Below are 20,210 nucleotides of genomic sequence, written 5' to 3'. Positions count from 1 at the left end.
CGCTATCAAGCAGAGCTCTTAAAGAACCAGCCGCTCATGGCTGGTTGGGAGCTGACAAGCTTACCTTCCCATAATTGCTGGAGCAGTAGTTGGAATCTCCTTGAATTACAATATCATTTCAATTAAGAAACAGGCGGGGTGGGGAGGGGGGTAAGAGAGGGAGAGGACCGTGCATCTGAAATAGCAGCTCCTTTGTAGACACAGCTGGCCTGTGTTAAAATTTTAACTGTTGCTTAAGATTCCATTTCTTAATTAGAGATAAAACTTTAAAACAGCCCAGCTGCCATCAAAGCTCAGCATCTGGTATGGAGGCGTGAAGGAGGTGAGAACTGATGGAAAGGGGTCCCTGGGGAGCAGAGATGCAGGGAAGGGGGGGCGGAGGAGAGATATGGACATTTGAAAGTGGTTCCTGGAGTGGCTAGTTTGCTCAGCCGTTCCTAAGAGACATTGCAGATCTATTTTTGTTCAGGACACTGTGTGTGTGCTGGATCGAAGCCATCAGGAGGGGATATCAGTTAGGCATTATGGGGGTGGGGAGCAAGAGAGATTGCTCCATGCCGCAAAAAACTGCACCCACTGATATCTGCAGGTCGAACTGCTAAGGGTGCAAGGACCAGGTGTTTAGGAATCCGTATCTAGAATGCTTGTGGTTTATCATCGCATATGAAATTTTATAGGTTTTCAGGCAAAGGTATTAGATTGGAAGACACGTGAGTAGTGTGGGGTCTCAAGGATCTGAAGTTAAGCTGACAGTATAAAGACCACTTTGCAAGTTCTCACCCGTTTAGGTAAAATTGCAAACTGCTAATTTTTGAATTACCTTGAGTTATCAGTGACAGGCCACCCAAGCACTTAATGGCTGTCAAACGTATGACTGACGAGTTTGTGTGGCTTTCTCTTGAGAAACCAGCCATTGTTCCATATTAGCGGTAACTGAAAAGCCCTCCTCCAGAGTAGACTGGATTATGCACTTTGTGTTGGGGATTAGCGACGATTTGATGTACTCTTTCAGTGCTATATGTTAAATGGCACTTATGCATTCAGCACAAGTGGTTTCATTAGGATCAATTATTTTATTTGCGTGCCACTTTCCGTTGGGACCGAACTGAAGAATTCACTTTGCATAAGAATTGGCTATCAGTTTTAAATTAGCTTTAACAAAAAATAGTGCAGCCAGCCTACTCAGAAACGCTTCCGTTCTCAAAGTCTCCACTGATTTCTTGAAGGCCCCAAAGGAATTGGCATGGGGAGCCTATCAGATAAAAATCCCTGCCACTCAGTTGTGGTAGTTATGCTGTGCCACCTCTACTTAACTGGCAAGTGGCAATGGTGCAGAGCGACTGACCTTGGAAAAGATGCTGCTGCTCTTTCGGAGCTGCTGTGGTCCAGCATCTCAGAGCAATATAGAGGTAAAAAGAGGGAGGAAATGTCCTTGCTCCCACCTCCACAGATGCCAAGAAGTAACCAGAAGGGCTGGCCGGGTGCTTTGGGGCATGAGGAGGGCTGGCAGAGTCAGCGAGGAAGAAACGGGGAATTTTTCTATGGCTTGGATTTTGATCCGAGCCGGAAAATGATATGGTGGGGAAAGAAACTTCAGCTTAAAAGTTTGCTGTTCCTTTCAAAGTGGGCTTTAACACCAAGGTTGCAGGTTCGATCGCCATATGGGACAAATGCATATCCCTGCATTGGAAGGGGTTGAACTAGTTGATCCTCGGGGTCCCTTCAAATGCTACAATTCTATGAACTTCTGAAATTTTCAAGCAAAGCTCTGGTGGATTTTCCAGTGTCACTAAAAAGGTGCTGCGGGCAACCAGGAAGTCTCATGTCCCCATTTAATAGAGGCATCCAGTTACTCACTGCTGGAAACTGACTGCTAGGCTAAACAAACTGCCGGATTAAGGCTCCAATCCTACACACGCTTACCTGAGAGTAATTTCAATTGAACTCATTGTTTTTCTTCTGGAGAGAAACGTATAAGCTTGCATTGTTAATGAGCTTTTGTTTTGATCCTGCAAAACAACGCTTCTATTCTTACATTTATTCTTGCATTTAAAACCTTTGGGCCTCTGAAGGAGAATTACTGGATAAGAGCAGTTTTTCTGCAAACAGAAGGAAAGTGTTGGCTTGGACACCCAACAGAAAGAATATCTTTTCATTGTCCCACAAAGCAACTTGGCCCGACCCCTGAGATCCATCTTAAGCTGCTCTACATTTTATCTGCCAGTTGTTTGAATTTATTCGTCAACGCACCATGTCAACATGAGAAAGTGACCATATTTTTATTTTAACAATTTAGATGACTTTTTGCAGGGTGTCCCCCCCCTACTCTGCTAGGAGGGGAGAAGAAGGTGGGGGGAGCTCTCTAGATCTCTTTTCGCTTTGGAGTGTTGGCCTCATTTTTTCCCTTGTAAAGATGTCTCAATTTATAGATTTTATTTTGTACTCTTGTCTTGAAGACAGAATGTATCTGGTTGCTTTTTTTGCATTTGCTTTTTTTTTAGTCCCCCTTTCTCTGTTCTGTCACTTCTAATTCACAGTTGCTAAGCGTTCCAAGAGCTCACCAGAGGGACCCTCTCATAGTGTGATTTGAAAACTTTCAGATAACACCTACCGACAGAAGCACCATATGCTCTGAAGTTTCATGACGCACCAACAGGAGCATTCCGTATAGCGTTTGAACAAAATTCCCAAAGATAGCATTCTTTGCTACCAACAAAGACCTCTTTGCGTAGGGTTATATATCCCATGCTAGCCAATTGTTACAGCATCTCCTTCCCATGTTCCCCTTCCATTTTATACTGTTCCTGGTCTGCACAATTACACCACACAGGTGCCATTTAGGGGCGGGTGAAAGGTTTTAGGGGAGGGGGATAAGATTGTGCAAGATCCAGTGGCCTGCTGTTGAATATATTCAAGGCCCGGCAGGCCTCCTCCTCCTCCTCAACCGCCTCCTCCTGCGGGCGGTAAGTGCCCCCTCCCACCCCTGCCCTGGGTCCTTAGGGTAAGGGGCGGGTGACGAATAAATTCATGGTAATAGGAATAATGGTAATAGGAATAATAGTAATCGACGAGGGGGGGCAGGCGGTGTGAGGTGCTGGAGGTGTTGACCCCCTCCCCAATATTATTCGCTTCAAAAGGAGGGGGCGTAAGAGCCTTCAGCCCCCTACCCGTCACAGGGACGATCCGATTGCATCGCCGCCACCACAATCATCATTGATTACAGTACTATTGAACCCCAGGCCCAGTTTTCTCCCCGAAAAGGGGAGGGCGGCACAGAGTTGGTGTGCCTCGTGATTTTTTTCATGGAACAAGTGTGCCGTGGCCCCAAAAAGGTTGAGAAACACTGGTTTAGAACAATCAGAAGAACATGGGAGTGATCAGGGCAGAAGATTGTCAGGAGAGAGCTGGCAGTAAAGTGCAAGTTGGAGTTAACTCTTTATTAGTAAGAACATGATCAGCACAGACTTGGCAGAGTGTCAGGCCTAATGAGCACAGCAGCTCATCCCCGGTAGGTCTTGCCCCGTGGATCAGTTGCTGAGAATGAAAGCTCCCGCTTCTTCTGTGTCGTCTAAGTCCCCTCCTGTCCAGAGATTTTCTCAAGCAATTGGGGACCTGCGTGAAGCCAACCTCTCTTTTCATGCCCTTTTCATGCTTCTTCAGCTTCTGGGAGACCAAGGTGGAGGGGAGCTTGTAGCAGCAGGAGAGGGAGACACCCGGGGCTCTTCACCAGCCTGAATCATCTCTGCCTCTTGGTTTCTCTCTTCCCACTTTCCTGCTTCAGCTACTGCCTCTGATTCTGGACTTCCCTCTGCCACTGACTCTCCCAGCTCACTAAGCCCCGTTACGTCTTCAGCTTCTGACACCTCCTCTTCCCAGTTTGCTCCCTCTTCTACCTCTGGCCACTCCTCCTCATTGTCCCACCACCATTCCCCGGGCTCTGAGCCTTCTTCCCTTGGTGGTCCCCCAGCTGGTTCCTCCCACCATTCCTCTGCCTCCAACCAGTCCATGACACAGTTGCAGTTTCATTGATGGCTGGTGCCCATTGGGACTGTTAGGGCAGGAAGGTCAATAACAGGTGGAGTCAGAGCCAACTCATTATAACTTTGTCCCCATCCGCTTCCCCGATGAGCTCTGCAAAGGCACCCACAAAGACCAGAGGCAGTAAGAAGGCAGGTAGGTGGGAACTGGCTGAGGTTGGTCAGATCCCTGCGCAATCCTCATCCCCCCCTTCCACCTGTTCAAGGAACGCCTGAGAAGAACAGCAGTTATTTGTGAAGACTTCAGATCCTCAGCATAGCCTGAAAATTGGATGTATGACCTCTTCACCCACCAAACTGACCACCTCCGTCGGTGATAGTGGTGGCCACATTAAAATCTAATTGCCTCCATGTTGGAATTGCGACCGAATTCCAAGGTCAGCTGGTGAATTTTCTCCCTCCCACCCCCATCGGCTTCATCTGTTGTGACATGTGGATTTCTTTGCTCTCTCTAACACTGATAATTCCATGTACCCTTTTTTGATAATAAGATGGAGCATTGAGGAATATCTTTTTGAATCAATCAAAAGCAAACTCCACATAAAACGCAAGCTGTTCCCTTTGTGGTTAATTTTCATCCAGCTGCACTTAACTACTGATGGAGCCAGCAGAGAAAACTACTTGGCAACATTTCCTAATTAGGGGACGTTAATTACTGCTAAATACTATACAATTTCAATGTTAGAAGAGTTCATCTCCATCAATGTTATTACAGTACTAAAGGAATTAATAATGATTTCAGACTTGGAAACTGTTGCCAAAGTACCCATTAGTTCAGAGTTTTAAAAGTGGTTCAACAATGCAGTTTCAATATATGCACTTCACAAAAGGCTCGGAGCCAGTCATTCTCTGCGTTTCCATCAGACAGTGAGAGCGGCCTGCAACCCTGCATTTGACAAGTTATTTCAAATAAATATGTGAACTCCAGCCTCTCTTGCCTCTGTAAACCTCTCATGTATGCTATTGTCTCTTTCTTCCCCAATCAAAATTTATTTCTTCCTCCGGTCTTTTCTTTACTTCGCTAGATCCAACTCTCCTTTCCTAAGACAAATGCTTTCTTTCAGCTAGTGCAACTCAGAACGTACCTCTTAGGTGGGTGCCACTGAGGGCCAGTGTTCCCAGGGGTGGAGGAAGCCTCTCCGCCACTGGGGGGCGCTAATGGGCGGCACAAGCGCAGTGCCCATACGGATTGCGCATGTGCAGTTGCCATACTGTGCATGTGCAGCGCCTGTACAGACGGCAATCAAGCGGCAGCCTGTATGGATGGTGCAAGCGCCCTTGGCCACTCTACAGCTGGGGGGAGGCAGTGGGCCATCTTGTCACCCACACCAGGGTGGCACCTGGGGGGAACCGCCCCCTGGGGGGAACCGCCCCCTTCATACGCCCCTGTCTGCTTGCCTTTACATTCTTCCAAGAAGCCCAAAACAAATATTTCAAGTCAAAACGGAAGCTGGCCAACGTGTGTGAGGCTTCACTTTTTTTTCCAGATCTTTGACTCCACCTAGCTCCTAGTCACGATTGACCAAACTATGGGGCAGGCCCAATTCATATTTCCATTTCTTCAATCCATCTCCCATGTAGGAGAGTTCCAGCACCTATTTTTCGGGGGGGGGGGGGAGAGAGCACTGCCTAGGACTTTTCATCTGAGGCCAACTCTAGATTTAATGTGGCCTTCACAAAGTGCCCTTAGTGGACCATTTCTAGGTTCATGGAGGTTCACGAGTTTACCTAGCAGCTGTAACGGGCTACTACAAACTGCCATTTCAATTTCCCACAATGCCCCACAGCAGTGCACCATAGGAAATTGTAAAAAGTGGAGTTGCTGATGAGAGGTGTTTTGTTTTTTTTAAAAGCACATAACACACACAACTTCCTATATAAAGCCTTGGAGAATCAGACAGAAGATCTGTCAAATCTAAGCATCTTGTTCTGAGTTGCAGCCGACCAGATGCCTCCATAAGGGCTGGGAGAGAAATTGGGGTTGGTTTGCAAATTCAGTTCTGCAAAGGCTGTGATGCAGTTCACCATCCAGAAGTTGTGCACAAAAGTGCATATATTAAGGGGAAAGTGTGCATAACATCAGCGAAACCAACAGACACAATTGCATTGCATTATATTTGCGTAAGTTGCATACAAAAATGCTGATGAATTTATACGAGGATGTTATTGAGGTTAAGACGGATCACAACCCGATGTGGAAATGTGGCAAACTGAACTTTCGCTTGGGAAAACACAGGGGTGCCAACTTAAATTAAAAAATGGGGTGTGGGGTGGAGTAAGCCCCACCCTCCATAACTGATCACATGGCGCAGCACAGACACACTATTTAAATGGCGACGCCCACCAACTTTAGGGGGTCCCCCTCCACCCCCTTGGAGTTGGCTCCTATGTGCCAAGAGAAACAAAAAATGGCAGATTTGTCTATCCCTGGGCTCTATGAAGCTCCAAGTCACTCCATGTAGGGAAAGGTCCCAACTAGTATACTGCGTATGAATATGGAGGTTCAATATAGCTGTTATGGAAAGTTTTTGATAAGACATTTTCTTGGGAAACAGGGTCCCTCCAGATGTTGCCAGACCACCATGCCCATCCTCCCTGACCATGAGCTATGGGGCAGGGATGGTGGCTGTAGTCTAACTTGTTCACTATTTGTGCAAGATGCCATGGGTTTTCTTATGGGGTGTGTGTGAAAAGGTTCTCCATTTTGTCGGCCCTGAATCTACTGTCAAATCAGCTTCTTTGGATGACCTCAAAGAGGGAGCAGAAACCTCTACCCACTTTCTCCATGCCATGAGTACTTCTATACAACTCCATCCTGTGTCTCCCCCTACCCCAACCCCACAAACATCTTTGATGACCCTTTTCTCCACCACCTCTAAAGCCCAAAGTCCCAAATTCTGTGGCTGTCATTCGAAAGGAGCTTTCTCCAAGCTCCCAATCACTTTCCTTGTCCTTTTCAAGCTCGACGACCCCCGTCTTTGAGGTGGAATGACCAGAACTGTGTGTATGATAGTTTTATTTTCAATCCTCTCTCCTATACAGTCATACCTCATGTTACATCCGCTGCGGGTTACGTCTTTTCAGGTTACGGATGCGCCAAACCCGAAAGTCCCAGAACAGCTTACTTCTGGGTTCGGCACGTGTGCATGCGCAGAAGGCCAAATCACGCTTTGCGCATGCGCATGCGCAGAAGCGCCGAATTGCGTCACGCATGTGTGCAGACGCAGCACTTCAAGATGCGGCCTTTTCATGTTGCGAACGGGCCTCCAGAGTGGATCTCTGTATGCTGGTCTCCGACCGTAATAAATTATCTATCTATCTATCATCTATCTATCTATCTATCTATCTATCTATCTATCTATCTATCTATCTATCATCTATCTATCCTCTCTCCCAATAATCCCTAGCAAAGAATCTGCTTTTCTCCCAGCTAATGTACTAAACAGTAACAGTTACCGTAGCCTAAAATCTCATATAGGACACAAACAGAATAATTTTCCTTCTTCTATGCGAATTTAGAGCAGCCAGGATATTAGCTCAAATGGTCATTAGGCATTTTAAACACGGTGTCCTTTTGTACAGTTAGAATCCTCTTGGTTCTCATCTGCCCTATTAAAGAATTGACCAGATGGAGATTTTCCTCCCCACCCCACCCCCGGCAAATCCTCATCTTTTTTTCTGCACAGGTTGTATTTAATTAAAAATGATTCTTCCTTTTAATCCTACCCCTGACATTTTATCTATCATCCAGATGTTACCACTGATCGTTTCAGCACAGAATCAGCAGGATAAAACTTACTTCTGTTCTCTGAAGGAAAAAAAAAGGGAAACCAAAGTTACAACTGAGCAAATTAAGTTATGGAGGTAGCTTCTTCTGTTCTGGTCCTCCTCAAAGTTATAAAGAGCCAGGCTTTATGGATCAGCTTGGCAGACATGAGTGGATGGGCATGGAGAAGGAAAGCTATTGCCCCCAAACTGAGATTTATCTGCTAAGAATGTCGGAGCACCAATTGAAGCCCATGCGCCTGATATTAGGGGCTGCTGCTTCTCATTTAGGGTGGCAGATTTCCAGCTTGTCTGATCTACTTTGGTTTTTACTAGAACCCCAAGAACTACCAACCAGGGCCAGTTAGGTAAAGGTGAAGGTAAAGGCGCCCCTGACCATCAGGTCCAGTCGTGTCCGACTCTGGGGTTGCGACGCTCATCTCGCTCTATAGGCCGAGGGAGCCGGCGTTTGTCAGACAGCTTCCGGGTCATGTGGCCAGCATGACAAAGCTGCTTCTGGCGAACCAGAGCAGTGCATGGAAATGCCGTTTACCTTCCCGCTGGAGCGGTACCTATTTATCTACTTGCACTTTGATGTGCTTTCAAACTGCTAGGTGGGCAGGAGCTGGGACCGAGCAACGGGAGCTCACCCCGTTGCAGGGATTCGAACCGCCAACCTTCTGATCAGCAAGCCCTAGGCTCTGTGGTTTAACCCACAGCGCCACCTGGGTCCCCAGATACAAAAGGCAAATAGCTAAAATAATAATAAAACAAAGACCAGGATGCTTCCAAGTGCTCTCTGAAGCCTAGGAATTTGTTTTTCCATACCAGTGCAAAACTGAGCTCACAAACCTTTCACACACAAGACTGCTCCCGAATAGCTTTCTTCATGCCAGCAACATTATTTACAGGTGAAACTCGGAAAATTAGAATATCGTCGAAAAGTGCATTTATTTCAGTAATGCAACTTGTTATTTTTTATTTTCCTTTTAATTTTTACAAATGCTTTCTTTTGGAAATTCCGCAGTAATAAAACAAATAGTTACAATAATACAAAAATAAACATCGCTATTACATTTCATTAATTACATTCCATTTATAATTGACCCGCCTAAAGGTAAAGGTAAAGGGGCCCCTGACCATCAGGTCCAGTCGTGTCCGACTCTAGGGTTGTAGAGCTCATCTCGCTCTATAGGCCGAGGGAGCCAGCATTCGTCTGCAGACAGCTTCATTGACCCGTCTAACGACAAATAATTACAACAAATCAAGGCTTGACATATCTTGCTTTGCATGTCATGCATCTATCTCATATATTGGTTTCACCTTTTAAGTTGCATTACTGAAATAAATGCACTTTTCGAGGATATTCTAATTTCCCGAGATTCACCTGTAGATGCAGGAAGTCCTGTTATTGTTCCTGTTAAACTGGGAGTCAGAAATCCTTGTCAAGCTACTACAGATCACTCAAGAGATTGACCAGTATACCCCAGTCTACCCGTCTTCATCTCAAATTTGGGTCTCCAGCTGGACTACAACTCCCATCACCCCTGACCACTGGGACTGCTAGCTGTTGGTGCATGAGCATCTACTCTTAGATTTTCATTTCTGTCTGCAGCAGAGTTCTTTTTACAGAAGTTTTCCTGCATCTTTTATTTCTTTACAGCAGCAGCAGCAGCAGCAGCATTCCAGCTATCTCTTAGTGAAATTCCCATCACAGGAAGAAACACCATTTGGTTTCTGTTTCTAAGAGTCTTTCTTATTTACAGAACTTTACATTGGTCATTAATAAAGGGAGGGGAAAGCAAATAAAGAAACATAATCTTTTTCTCTTTTTAGCCATCCAGCCAGAGACCTGATCCTGACTCATTCACATAGCTGTACTCATTTACACTGACCCAGACTTAAGTTGATTGCATGCCCTGCTAAGGACACCTGTTGCTGGGGGAAATTTCCATTGCCTAGCATCTTGTCCAAGGCCATTTACAAGTTTCTTCTAGAATATTCCAACACTAGCTTGGTTTGATGGGAGTTGTAGTCCAACAATGGCTGGAGACCCAAGTTTTGAGAAACACTGTTCTAGGCAGCCCTGCAATCCTGCACCCCCCCTTTTTTTTAAAGCAAGCCAAATGTTTCTTTTTGAGTTGGCAGTTCCATGCAATGGTGGCAGCGGGAACTGGAAGTCTAAGAGAGAAAAGGGGGAAAATCCGAAGTCTGCCCCAGTGCCTGAGCCCCACTTCCTTCCCCAGCAAAAGGCAGCAACAAAATAAGGCACAAAGCTCGTGGTGGCCTGATCTTTAGAAAGGTAGCGATTATTTTTAGTTAAATCGCGTGTGCACGGTAATTAATCTCAAGCGAAACAGGAGAACAATCCCTGCACAGAATATTTTTTTTATTTAAACATATGTTCTTAAAATGTCAAGCAATTTATTTCTGCAAAGTTAGAAGTTGAGACAAGATTTCATGAAGTATAATCCCATCCTTTCTTATATTTTTTTTAAAAAAACCCCACCAGAGGCTCAGATTTAAGGCACGTGAAACAATTCTGCACAGTATTTGTACACGATTCCTCCCTCCGCCAGCCTACAAAGAATTAAAAGGACTTTAAAAGCAAATGGGAAATTTGTGGACAGGTCTGTGTACTGCATTTCAGAGTTCTGTTGAGTTCCTGTATGTGCAATGCTCTCTGCGAAAGCAGGAGAGGTTTCCAGCTCAAGAGCAGGTCGCTTGCATGCCTGTCGGGATCGCTCATTCAGAAAAATCCCCCAAATATCTCAATGAACGGGAAAGCTCCTGCTTTTCTGTGTGCTGCTGCCCTTTCCCTGTGCTCCAGAATCACTGGGCTCAGCTCCAAGGCATGTGCTTGTAGACTCTTGTGTAAGGGTGCGGCTGAGGTTGAGTTATGGTTTTAGCAGCCCGTAAATGCCATGCACCTTGCTGGATCTCAAAAAAAGTAGAGTACAGTGGGACCTCAACTTATGAACGACTCGACAACTGAATTTTTCGACTTACGAATGGGGCTCATGGCCGCACGCTTATGAATGTCTCGACATCCGGGGGGGGGGGGAACCACAGCGGTTTTAGATAGGGATTTTTCAACTTACAAATTTTTAGATAGGGTTGCTTCGACTTACTAATTTTCCCGTTTCCAATGCATTCCTATAGGAAATCGCGTTTCCAATGGCGTTTTTTGACTTATGAATTTTTCGACTTACGAAGGTGCCTTCGGAACGGATTAAACTTGTAAGTCGAGGCACCACTGTATCCTGTACAATGTGGAGTACAGTAGGTTGCAATCCAGGACGGAGGAACTACTTCCCACAGTCCAATCCCGAGTTTGCTATTCCATTGGCTGTCTTGTTCTTGGGGGGGGGGGGGTAAGACTGGTCCTGCGTATCTGCGTGCAGAATCTGGCTACCGTCCGAGTTAACTTTTGCTCCTTTCCTAATAGCAGGGCATTTAGTTTGGTCTTATCTGGGAGGTCGGCCAGGCTCTCCAGAATGGGGGCGATGGTATCTCTGCGTGCCTTATCGCACAGAGGGCATCTAAAAAAAAAGATGTTCAGGGCTGCCTACTTCCCCCAATGGGCAGAAGCAGAGTCTCTGCTCGTATGGAAGGAGCCTAACAGCACTGGCAAGGGCAATGCCGAGCTTTGGGCAAGCATGAAGGCTCTTCTTGAGTTTCTGGATTCTAGGTAAAAGAGATACGCTTCCGGGGCAGCAACGTATTTCTCGTTTTCAGCTATGTTGAAATCCGGGGACCTCATGCTGTCCAGCTGTCTCTCCGTGTCCACAATTCTTTGTCTGACCTATATAAATGAATCTCTTTTTGTTCTTGTTTAGACTAGTAACACCTCCCCGGCTCCCACTGAATACATCAAAAGTTGCTTCGGAGACTCTGGAGACTTTCAGATATCACTTGCAATTCAGTTTAGGTGGCAGGTGGGCATAAATAAGAGCTTCTTCTTTTTAATGCCTGCCGTTTGCATTATTTTGGGAACAGACCTGAAGCCTGCAGCCCAGCTTTAGAGAAGGGGCAGGCAGTCTCAGACACTTGACTCTCAAAAGAGTATGCAACTCTGTCCATCCTGATATTGGAGACCATGTTATAGTTTATTTCAGGGCCACCTTAAGGCAGCCTATGCAATGGGGAAGAGGGGTGGGTGGGAAACAGCAGTACAAAAAACAAACCCATTAATACAAAATTCACACTAAATTAATCATTTGATCATCTCTTTGCCCCTCTCCCCTCCCGCTGGTATTAATGTTGCAGTGAATGAGGCACAGCAAAATTGACCTGGGAAAACCTTCAAAATCCAGAATTTCTCTTATAATCATGAGCACTTGTCCGGCTTAGTGAAAAAGTGAGTCAGAAGCCCCTTGCCCTTTAATCCTTTCCCAAGCACATCTTGGACTTGTTTGCAAGAAAGGATTCGAGGACGTTGCTTGCTTACGCCTCTTCTGTGTATCCCCCTTTTTCTTCTTTTTCCTTCTCTCTCTTTCATATCATGAATTAGTCGCTGGTCTAAGCCATAGGCAGGTCATAGTAAGCTGCGTATCTGCCGGTCACATGGTGGTAAATCTGCAGAGTGGGGGGAGGGCAGTTGGGGAGGAAACGAGTTTACCGGAGCAGTAATGGAAAAGATGGAATTAAACAGGTGTAACAAAGCCGACAAATTAAGGGCAGGTTAACAAGAAGGCGGATGCAATTTATAGACTTTTAATTACTCACACCGATAAAAATAGCACTTCACCCAAGTTTTCTGAAGACATCTCCTTTGAGCATAAAATACACAAGATGATCTCATTCTGTCCTGTTTTTTGCTCCATATTTTATTTATTTGGGAAAATTTGTGGGCCGCTCCTCTCCAAGGAACAGCAGCACACATGGGGCTCATTTAACATTGCGACAACCCTGCAAGGCAGGTCAAGCCAAGAGTGTGTGGTTTACCTGAAACCACCTAGGAGGGCTTCATGGCCAAGTGGGTCTCTAGTCACTCCACCTCACTGGCCCTTTCCAGGGAGAAAGTGCAATTTGTGTTTGGGTCCTGCCAAATTGGGGTGTGTGTGTGTGTGTGAATAACAATTTTTCAAGCTTGGTCTGAAACCACTTGATTTATTCCAAAAAATTGCATTGGGCCTAATACATCTGTGAGGTTCTCTCCTTTCCCCTTTATGTGACTGTTGCCTTCCCGTTTACATCTTTTGCACATCCAAATCCATCTCCCAGAGCACCAGAGCAACTCTCATGACTGTGCCATTCATATTACAAGCCTCAGCCCTCAGCAGTGGCAAAGTTACTTGGGGCTGATGCGCTTACTCAAACCCGAAATCACACAAAGCATGTGGGGTGTGAAAGATCAGCCATCACAGTCAGTCCTGGGGCTTGCCTCCCCCCCCCCAGGAAGTCTTCCGCTTCGCACATTACATGCTTCCAGTGGTGGCTGCAAAAAAAACCCTATTCCTCTCAGAGAGCTACAATCCCCAGAATGGTTTAGCAAATCAATCCCTCTCTTCCCAGGGAACACTGGGAATCGTAGCTTTGAGAAGGGGAATAAGGTAAAGGGCAAATGCACCCCTGACCGTTAAGTCCAGTCGCGGACGGCTCTAGGGTTGTGGCGCTCATCTCGCTTTACTGGTCGAGGAAGCCAGCATACAGCTTCCGGGTCATGTGGCCAGCATGACTAAGCCGCTTCTGGCGAACCAGAGCAGCACACGGAAAGGCCGTTTACCTTCCCGCTGGAGCGGTACCTATTTATCTACTTGCACTTTGATGTGCTTTCAAACTGCTAGCTGAGCAGGAGCAGGGACCGAGCAACGGGAGCTCACCCCGTTGCAGGGATTTGAACCGCCGACCTTCTGCAATCCCTAGGCTCTGTGGTTTAGACCACAGTGCCGCCTGCATCCCTGTGAGGGGGAATAGAGGTCTCCTAACAACACACTTAACAAAATAATACTTCCCAGAATTGTTTCGGGGAAGTTGCGGCTCTTAAAAGTGGCACAATACTGCTTTAAATGTGTAGTGCAGATGGTGGCCCTAGTTGGGTAGAGTTTGGTGCTGATAGTGCCCAAGGTTACAGGTTCGATCCCCATATGGAACAGCTGAATATTTCTGCATTGCAGGAAGGTGATCCTCAGGGTTTCTTCCAATTCTACAATTCTATGATACACACACACATTTGGCAACAGATTGTTTCCAAAAGTGTTTTTTTAAGGAAAATAGGAAAGTGTCCTATACCGAGTCAGGCTACTTGTGCATCAAGCTTAGAGTTGTCAACTTTGACTGGCAGTGGCTCTCCAGGATGTTGAGCAAGCACCTTTCCCATTGCTCAGCTGGAGAGTGTGTGGGACTTTGTATGCAGAAAAGTTCAGGTTCCATCCCCCCTATCTCCATTTAAAAGGATCAGGTGGTGGTTGGTGGGGAATAGACCTGAGAGCTGCTTCCAGCCAGAGTCGACAATATTGGGTTTGACAGCTTCCGCTATTCCATCATCCGCTACCTGGGTTGTTGTTTTTAATGGATATGTCAGGGATTGAACCTGGGACCTTCTGCATGCAATGCAAGTGCTCTTCCTTTGAGCTCTCGGCCTTCTCCATTAAAAACCTTCCAGCACTTTGAATGAATGAATGAATGAATGAATGAATGAATGAATGAAGCTGGGGATAAAGGAAAGGGAGGGAGGAGATGGCAAGAGGGGCCCAGACTCACACTGCTTGTCTGGGGTCTCTTGAAAAGCAGATGGTGGGAACTGAATCTATGGCATCACAAACGCACAGCACAAGATCTTCACATGGGTTATACGATGGGTAACATGGTACAAAATGAACATATTACAACTGTGCAGAACCACCTTGCCTCCCCAAATGAGGTGGATCAGAACTACTGTAATTGGTAAACACCGCCAATTAAAAAGCGAGGCTCCATTATAAGCAGCAGTGTTAAAAAAAAAAGAGAGAGAGTTCTCAAAAGGCAATTTTAAAAGTCTGTACTACAAAAGTTAAAACCACATGGTTTTTTATTGGAGGTGGGATAATACACCATTAGTAGGAATAATAACCTAAAAAATGTAGCATCAACACCAACAACTGGGAAACACTGGCCTGTGAGCTCTCCAGTTGGAGAACAGCCTTTACCAAAGGTGTCATGGGCTCTGAAGATGCTCAAACTCAGGACAAGAGGGAGAAATGCGCTAAGAGGAAGGCACATTTGGCAAACCCTCACCGTGATCAACTCCTGCCCGGAAACGTATGTACCCACTGTGGAAGGACGTGTGGATCCAGAATTGGCCTCCACAGTCACTTACGGACTTACTGTTAAAACCGTGTTCATGGAAGACAATCTTACTCAGCTACAAGTGATCGCCAAAGAAGAATTAGTAGGAATACTAACCTGTCTCTCAATATCTCCCAGCAAAGTGCTGGCCCCCAGGCGAAAGAGTTCTGGCTTTAGCCACTCATCTCCTAGTTCTTCCTTCATCAGCGAGAGCCAGATCAGGGCATCTTTGGCCGTGCGAATGCCTCCCGCAGGCTTAAAGCCAACCTTGATTTAAGAAAGAAGAACAGGAAACAGGAAATTAAAAAATACAAGATAGGAATCTGCATATCCGTATACAATATCCGTATAATGGTATCCTGCCCCCACTGGAGACTCTGTCTACATGCGCCCCAGTAAGATTTAGAAGGCTGTCAAGAGATGAGGCCTCATCTGTGGTGGCCTCTCATCTATGGAACTCGCTTCTATATGAATTCCCTACTTAGCCCCTTTTGGTTCAGGCATTTATATCCTATGATTTTTATTCAGCTCTGTAAAAGCGTAACACATACAGTCGTACCTTGGAAGTCGAACGGAATCCGTTCCGGAAGTCCGTTCAACTTCCAAAATGTTCGACTCCTGCAGCCAATTGGAAGACACGATGGACGTTCGGGTGCCAAAGAACGTTCACAAACCGGAACAATCAATTCCGGGTTTGCGGCATTCAGGAGTCAAAATTTTCGTCTCGCAAGGCGTTCAGGATCCAAGGTACGACTGTATTGAAAAAGAAACAGAAAATTGATAGCACCGCATTCATAATTGGGTATTTCAGCATCTGGGGGATCACATACTCCCTGTCTCTAGCTTGTCCGCCTTACTTTTCCCCAAACACAGCTCCTCTCCATGACCTTTCCTCAAGGGGAGGGCCATAGGCTCAGTGGGCAAACATCTGTTTTACATGCACAAGGCTCCAGGTTCAATCCCCTACATGAAACCCAAGAGTTGCTGCAAATCAGTGTAAGCACTGAGCTAGATGGACCAATGGTCTGACTCTGTGTCAGGCAGTTTCATATAATGTACCGGAGGCTCCTCCTCATGTTCCCACAACTTTCAGGAATGCGCAGAGAAGCGGGCCTCAGAAACACCGATATACAAACAGTAGCTCTGTCAGGGGGACTCCTTACAGGGAGTCTCCCCCCCATCATCCTGACACCAGCACTTCGCCCAGCAGCACTTCGCCCAACAATGCCTTATGAGGAAAGGCTTAGGGAGCTGGGTATGTTTAGCCTGGAGAAGAGAAGGTTAAGGGGTGATATGATAGCCATGTTCAAATATATAAAAGGATGTCATATAGAGGAGGGTGAAATATTGTTTTCTGCTGCTCCAGGGAAGCGGACACGGAGCAATGGATTCAAACTACAAGAAAGAAGATTCTACCTAAACATTAGGAAGAACTTCCTGACAGTAAGAGCTGTTCGACAGTGGGATTTGCTGCCAAGAAGTGTGGTAGAGTCTCCTTCTTTGGAGGTCTTTAAGCAGAGGCTTGACAGCCATATGTCAGGAATGCTTTGATGGTGTTTCCTGCTTGGCAGGGGGTTGGACTGGATGGCCCTTGTGGTCTCTTCCAACTCTATGATTCTATGATTCTATGAGTCAGGAGGAGGGAATGAGGAATGGAGCGGAATGGAGAGAGGGCTCAGTGAGGTGTCTGAGCCCTGGCAACGCTAGGGGGAACAGAGCGTGCAGGAGGGGCTCAGAGATGTGTCAGAGCCCTGGCACTGCTCTGGTCGAGGGTCAGCGGATGAGGGACTCAGCGAAACGTCAGAGCCCAGGCGCCGCCCCAGCCAGCAAGAGGGGAAACCTCTCCTTCCAGCGCCCGAATTGAGGTGCACGCCAACACGTAGGGCGAAGGGGCAGCGTTTTGGGGTGCCCAGGCTTTTACGCTGGCCGAAAAGCAGGAGGCAGCCATTGCCGGGTTCTGAATCGGACTAGGCAGTCATGCTATCTGTTATCTCTGCACTGTAAATAGTATGCACAATAAAATCCTTAAAGACAGTGGGGACCGGAGCGTCTTTACTCGAGAGTGGCCGCAACAACCCTCCAACTGCAACCCTCTGGATTCTGGCTGCCATCTTGGGTTTGGTTTCTTTTAGTTAAAACATTCATGTTCCCCGCAAATAATTACATTTATTTTCACCCAAAGCTACCTATTACTATCCTGTCTCTCATTCTGTTTGCCGACTTTCTACAGAATCCATCTGACTGCCAGAATGCACCACACACACACATATATCTATATATAATAAATGTTTCATTCAAGAGCTGAAAAAGTCGGGCTACTTTCCCCCTGCTGTTTCACAGCATTTCATTATTTTGTTTAATAAGTTCATCTCCTTGAGAATTTTTTCTCGTCACCTTATATTATTAAAAGTAATAAGTTTCTCTGGACTGGGGGATTTCCCAACAGAAAAACCAATTTGTGTGTGTCCTTCAATAATGACAGGAAAAGATTATTTCCCATTATGCTGCACACTTTTCATATCACCGCCGCAGCTTATCATTCAATAAATGTTACCCTGCCACCCGCTTCTGTCCTCGGAAGAAGTTTAATTTCTACATTAACCTGTTTTTATTGGCCAACGCCTTGTTGGAAAAGCATCTGTACAGCAGCCAAATTGGTTTGTTAAGGAAACCATTTAGAAATCTCTTGTCAGTGATAAAATTGTCTTCGTTTAATAAAAAGGATATAAACTCAGTTTACATCTAATTTTTATTATTATTATTTCCTGAGCAGGTGCATGCACCACACACTTTTGGTTAATAGAACTTTAAACACACACACGTCTGCTTAAATGAACGATAAATTAAACAGTTATTTTAATGACATGCAAAACCTCCATGGAGGCAAGGCATAGGACCAAGTTACACGTGCTACCACCGCCCAATTACCACAGAGCCTTGAGACAATACACAATAGTTGCCACAGCAGCTCAAAACAAAAGGTGGCGCCTTCTATGAAGTGCCCAAGTATCATTACTTAAAGCCCAGAGGATTCACCAGCTTGCACAATGGTTAGGGAGGGTATCTCTATCCAAGGAGTCAGGTGTGTGTTTATATGCCAAGCAGCAGGAGTTGGCATTATTGGCACGTGATGAGGTCCATCCCCAAGCAGAAGGGCTGGGTCATGACCCTGGAGTCACATTTCCCATCTTCAGGGGAGGAGACCAAGGATTCGACTGAAGCAGAGTTGCTCCTCCTACCGTGTTTCCCCTTTTTTAATACGTAGTCATAAAGTAAGCCAGGGCAGGATTTTTAAGCAGTTGTGAAATCTAAGACACCCCCTGAAAATAAGCCATACCTTGTTGCGTTCCTTTAGAGCGCAAGCGCTCGCCTGGCAGGGTAGAGTTACACGGAGGGATGCGGAGGAGGGAAAGCGTTCCCCCCTCCCCCATCCCTGCCAGTTTCCATGTCCTGAGGCTGAGCGGCGGCGGGAGGCCCGCGGGTCCTTCCGCGCCGCCAGGGCGACGGACGCCGGCGAGAGCGCTGCTGGCTCCTTCCGTGCCGACGGAGTGTCGTGGGCTGCATGGCCCAAAGCTGAGCGGCGGCGGGAGGCCCGCAGGTCCTTCCGCGCCGCAGGGGCGACGGACGCCGGCGAGAGCGCTGCTGGCTCCTTCCGTGCCGACGGAGTGTCGTGGGCTGCATGGCCCAAAGCTGAGCGGCGGCGGGAGGCCCGCAGGTCCTTCCGCGCCGCAGGGGCGACGGACGCCGGCGAGAGCGCTGCTGGCTCCTTCCGTGCCGATGGAGTGTCGTGGGCTGCATGGCCCAAAGCTGAGCAGTGGTGGGAGGTCCGCAGGTCCTTTCGCGCCACCGGGGTGACGGGCGGCGAGAGCACTGCTGGCCCCTTCCGCCGGATCAAGGAAGCGGCCTGCCGGGTCGGTGCCCAGCAGCGCCGCGCGGAGCACCAGATCGAGTAAGCGGCCTGCAGAGTCAGCGCCCAGCAGCGCCGCACAGAGCACCGCCTCCTCAATCCAGCTCGGGGCTGCTGGGCACTGACTCGATCTGGTGCTCCGCGCAGCGCTGCTGGGCACCGACCCGGCAGGCCGCTTCCTTCATCCGGCTGAAGGGGCCAGCAGTGCTCCCACTGCCATCCGTCATCCCGGCGGCGCGGAAGGACCCGCGGACCTCCCGCCGCCACTCAGCTTCGGGCCATGCAGCCCACAACGCTCCGGCGGCGCGGAAGGGACCAGCAGCGCTTCCGCCGGCGCCCTGGTGGCAGGGAAGGACCCGCGGACCTCCCGCCGCCACTCAGCTTCGGGCCATGCAGCCCACGACGCTCCGGCGGCGCGGAAGGGACCAGCAGCGCTTCCGCCGGTGCCCTGGTGGCAGGGAAGGACCCGCGGACCTCCTGCCGCCGCTCAGCTTCGGGCCATGCAGGCCAACCAGACCCAGTAGGCCGCCTCCGGGATCTGGCAGCAGCAGGAGGCGGCTTGCTGCGCGTCCCGAGCCCTGAGCCAGCAGGACCCAGTAAGGAGGTACCGTACTTATAGTAACAATAAAAAAGACACCCCCCGAAAATAAGCCATAGGCTTATTTTCTTGAGTGAAATAAACATAAGACGGTGTCTTATAATGTGGGAAACACGGTATTTGAGGTTCGGCCAGACGGTGACTGCTGCTGAAACAACATTCCTGCTCTGCTCGTTTTTGAGCCCTGCATGGAGCTGTCCAGGGTGCCAATGAAGCCTCGCTTCTGCACTGCTGAGCCCATTGCTCAACGAGAAAGAACTGCCCAAGGCAAAAATCTGGAGCTCCCTGCCCCTTCTGCTCCAACTCTGGGCTGCCCCAGCCTCTTCACCTTCTATTTCTCCAAGTAAGAGCACAGCAACAGGCGTGAGGAGGAGCTTGCCACACCCTCTCCCTCTGGGCCATAGTACAGAGTGGGCCCCAAGGGGGTGGCACTGAGGAGGACGTAGGCCTGTTCCAAGAGCAGGGCATATTGAGGACATCTTACACAGAGATTCCACCAAACCCCAGTGCCAACATTGCCAGATATCAAGGCGGTGGTGCTCTCACCATGCTCACTGAAGAATTGAGCGAACATTTCTCCACCCCCCCCAAAAAAAACATGTTTCAAGGGAACCTCAGAGCAGTGACCATTGAG

General features: G+C 47.7%; 1 protein-coding gene across 1 annotated transcript in view; it reads right to left on the bottom strand.

Moving 5' to 3' along the window:
• Positions 1 to 10,174: 10,174 nt before the first annotated feature.
• The window catches only part of DERA (deoxyribose-phosphate aldolase), a 46,368-nt gene continuing 36,332 nt past the window's right edge, over positions 10,175 to 20,210 (bottom strand). The window contains exons 8-9 of the mRNA XM_035127592.3: positions 15,189 to 15,338; positions 10,175 to 12,380 (exon numbers count right to left, since the gene is read on the bottom strand). Of these exons, the coding sequence (XP_034983483.3) occupies positions 12,324 to 12,380; positions 15,189 to 15,338 (207 nt within the window). The 3' untranslated portion in view covers positions 10,175 to 12,323. The remainder of the gene's footprint in view (positions 12,381 to 15,188; positions 15,339 to 20,210) is intronic.

Source organism: Zootoca vivipara, chromosome 9, assembly GCF_965207765.1.
Source record: "Zootoca vivipara chromosome 9, rZooViv2.hap1.1, whole genome shotgun sequence".
Lineage (NCBI taxonomy): Eukaryota > Metazoa > Chordata > Lepidosauria > Squamata > Lacertidae > Zootoca > Zootoca vivipara.
Note: the sequence above shows the minus strand (reverse complement) of the source record. Positions and strands in the feature narration are given on the sequence as shown.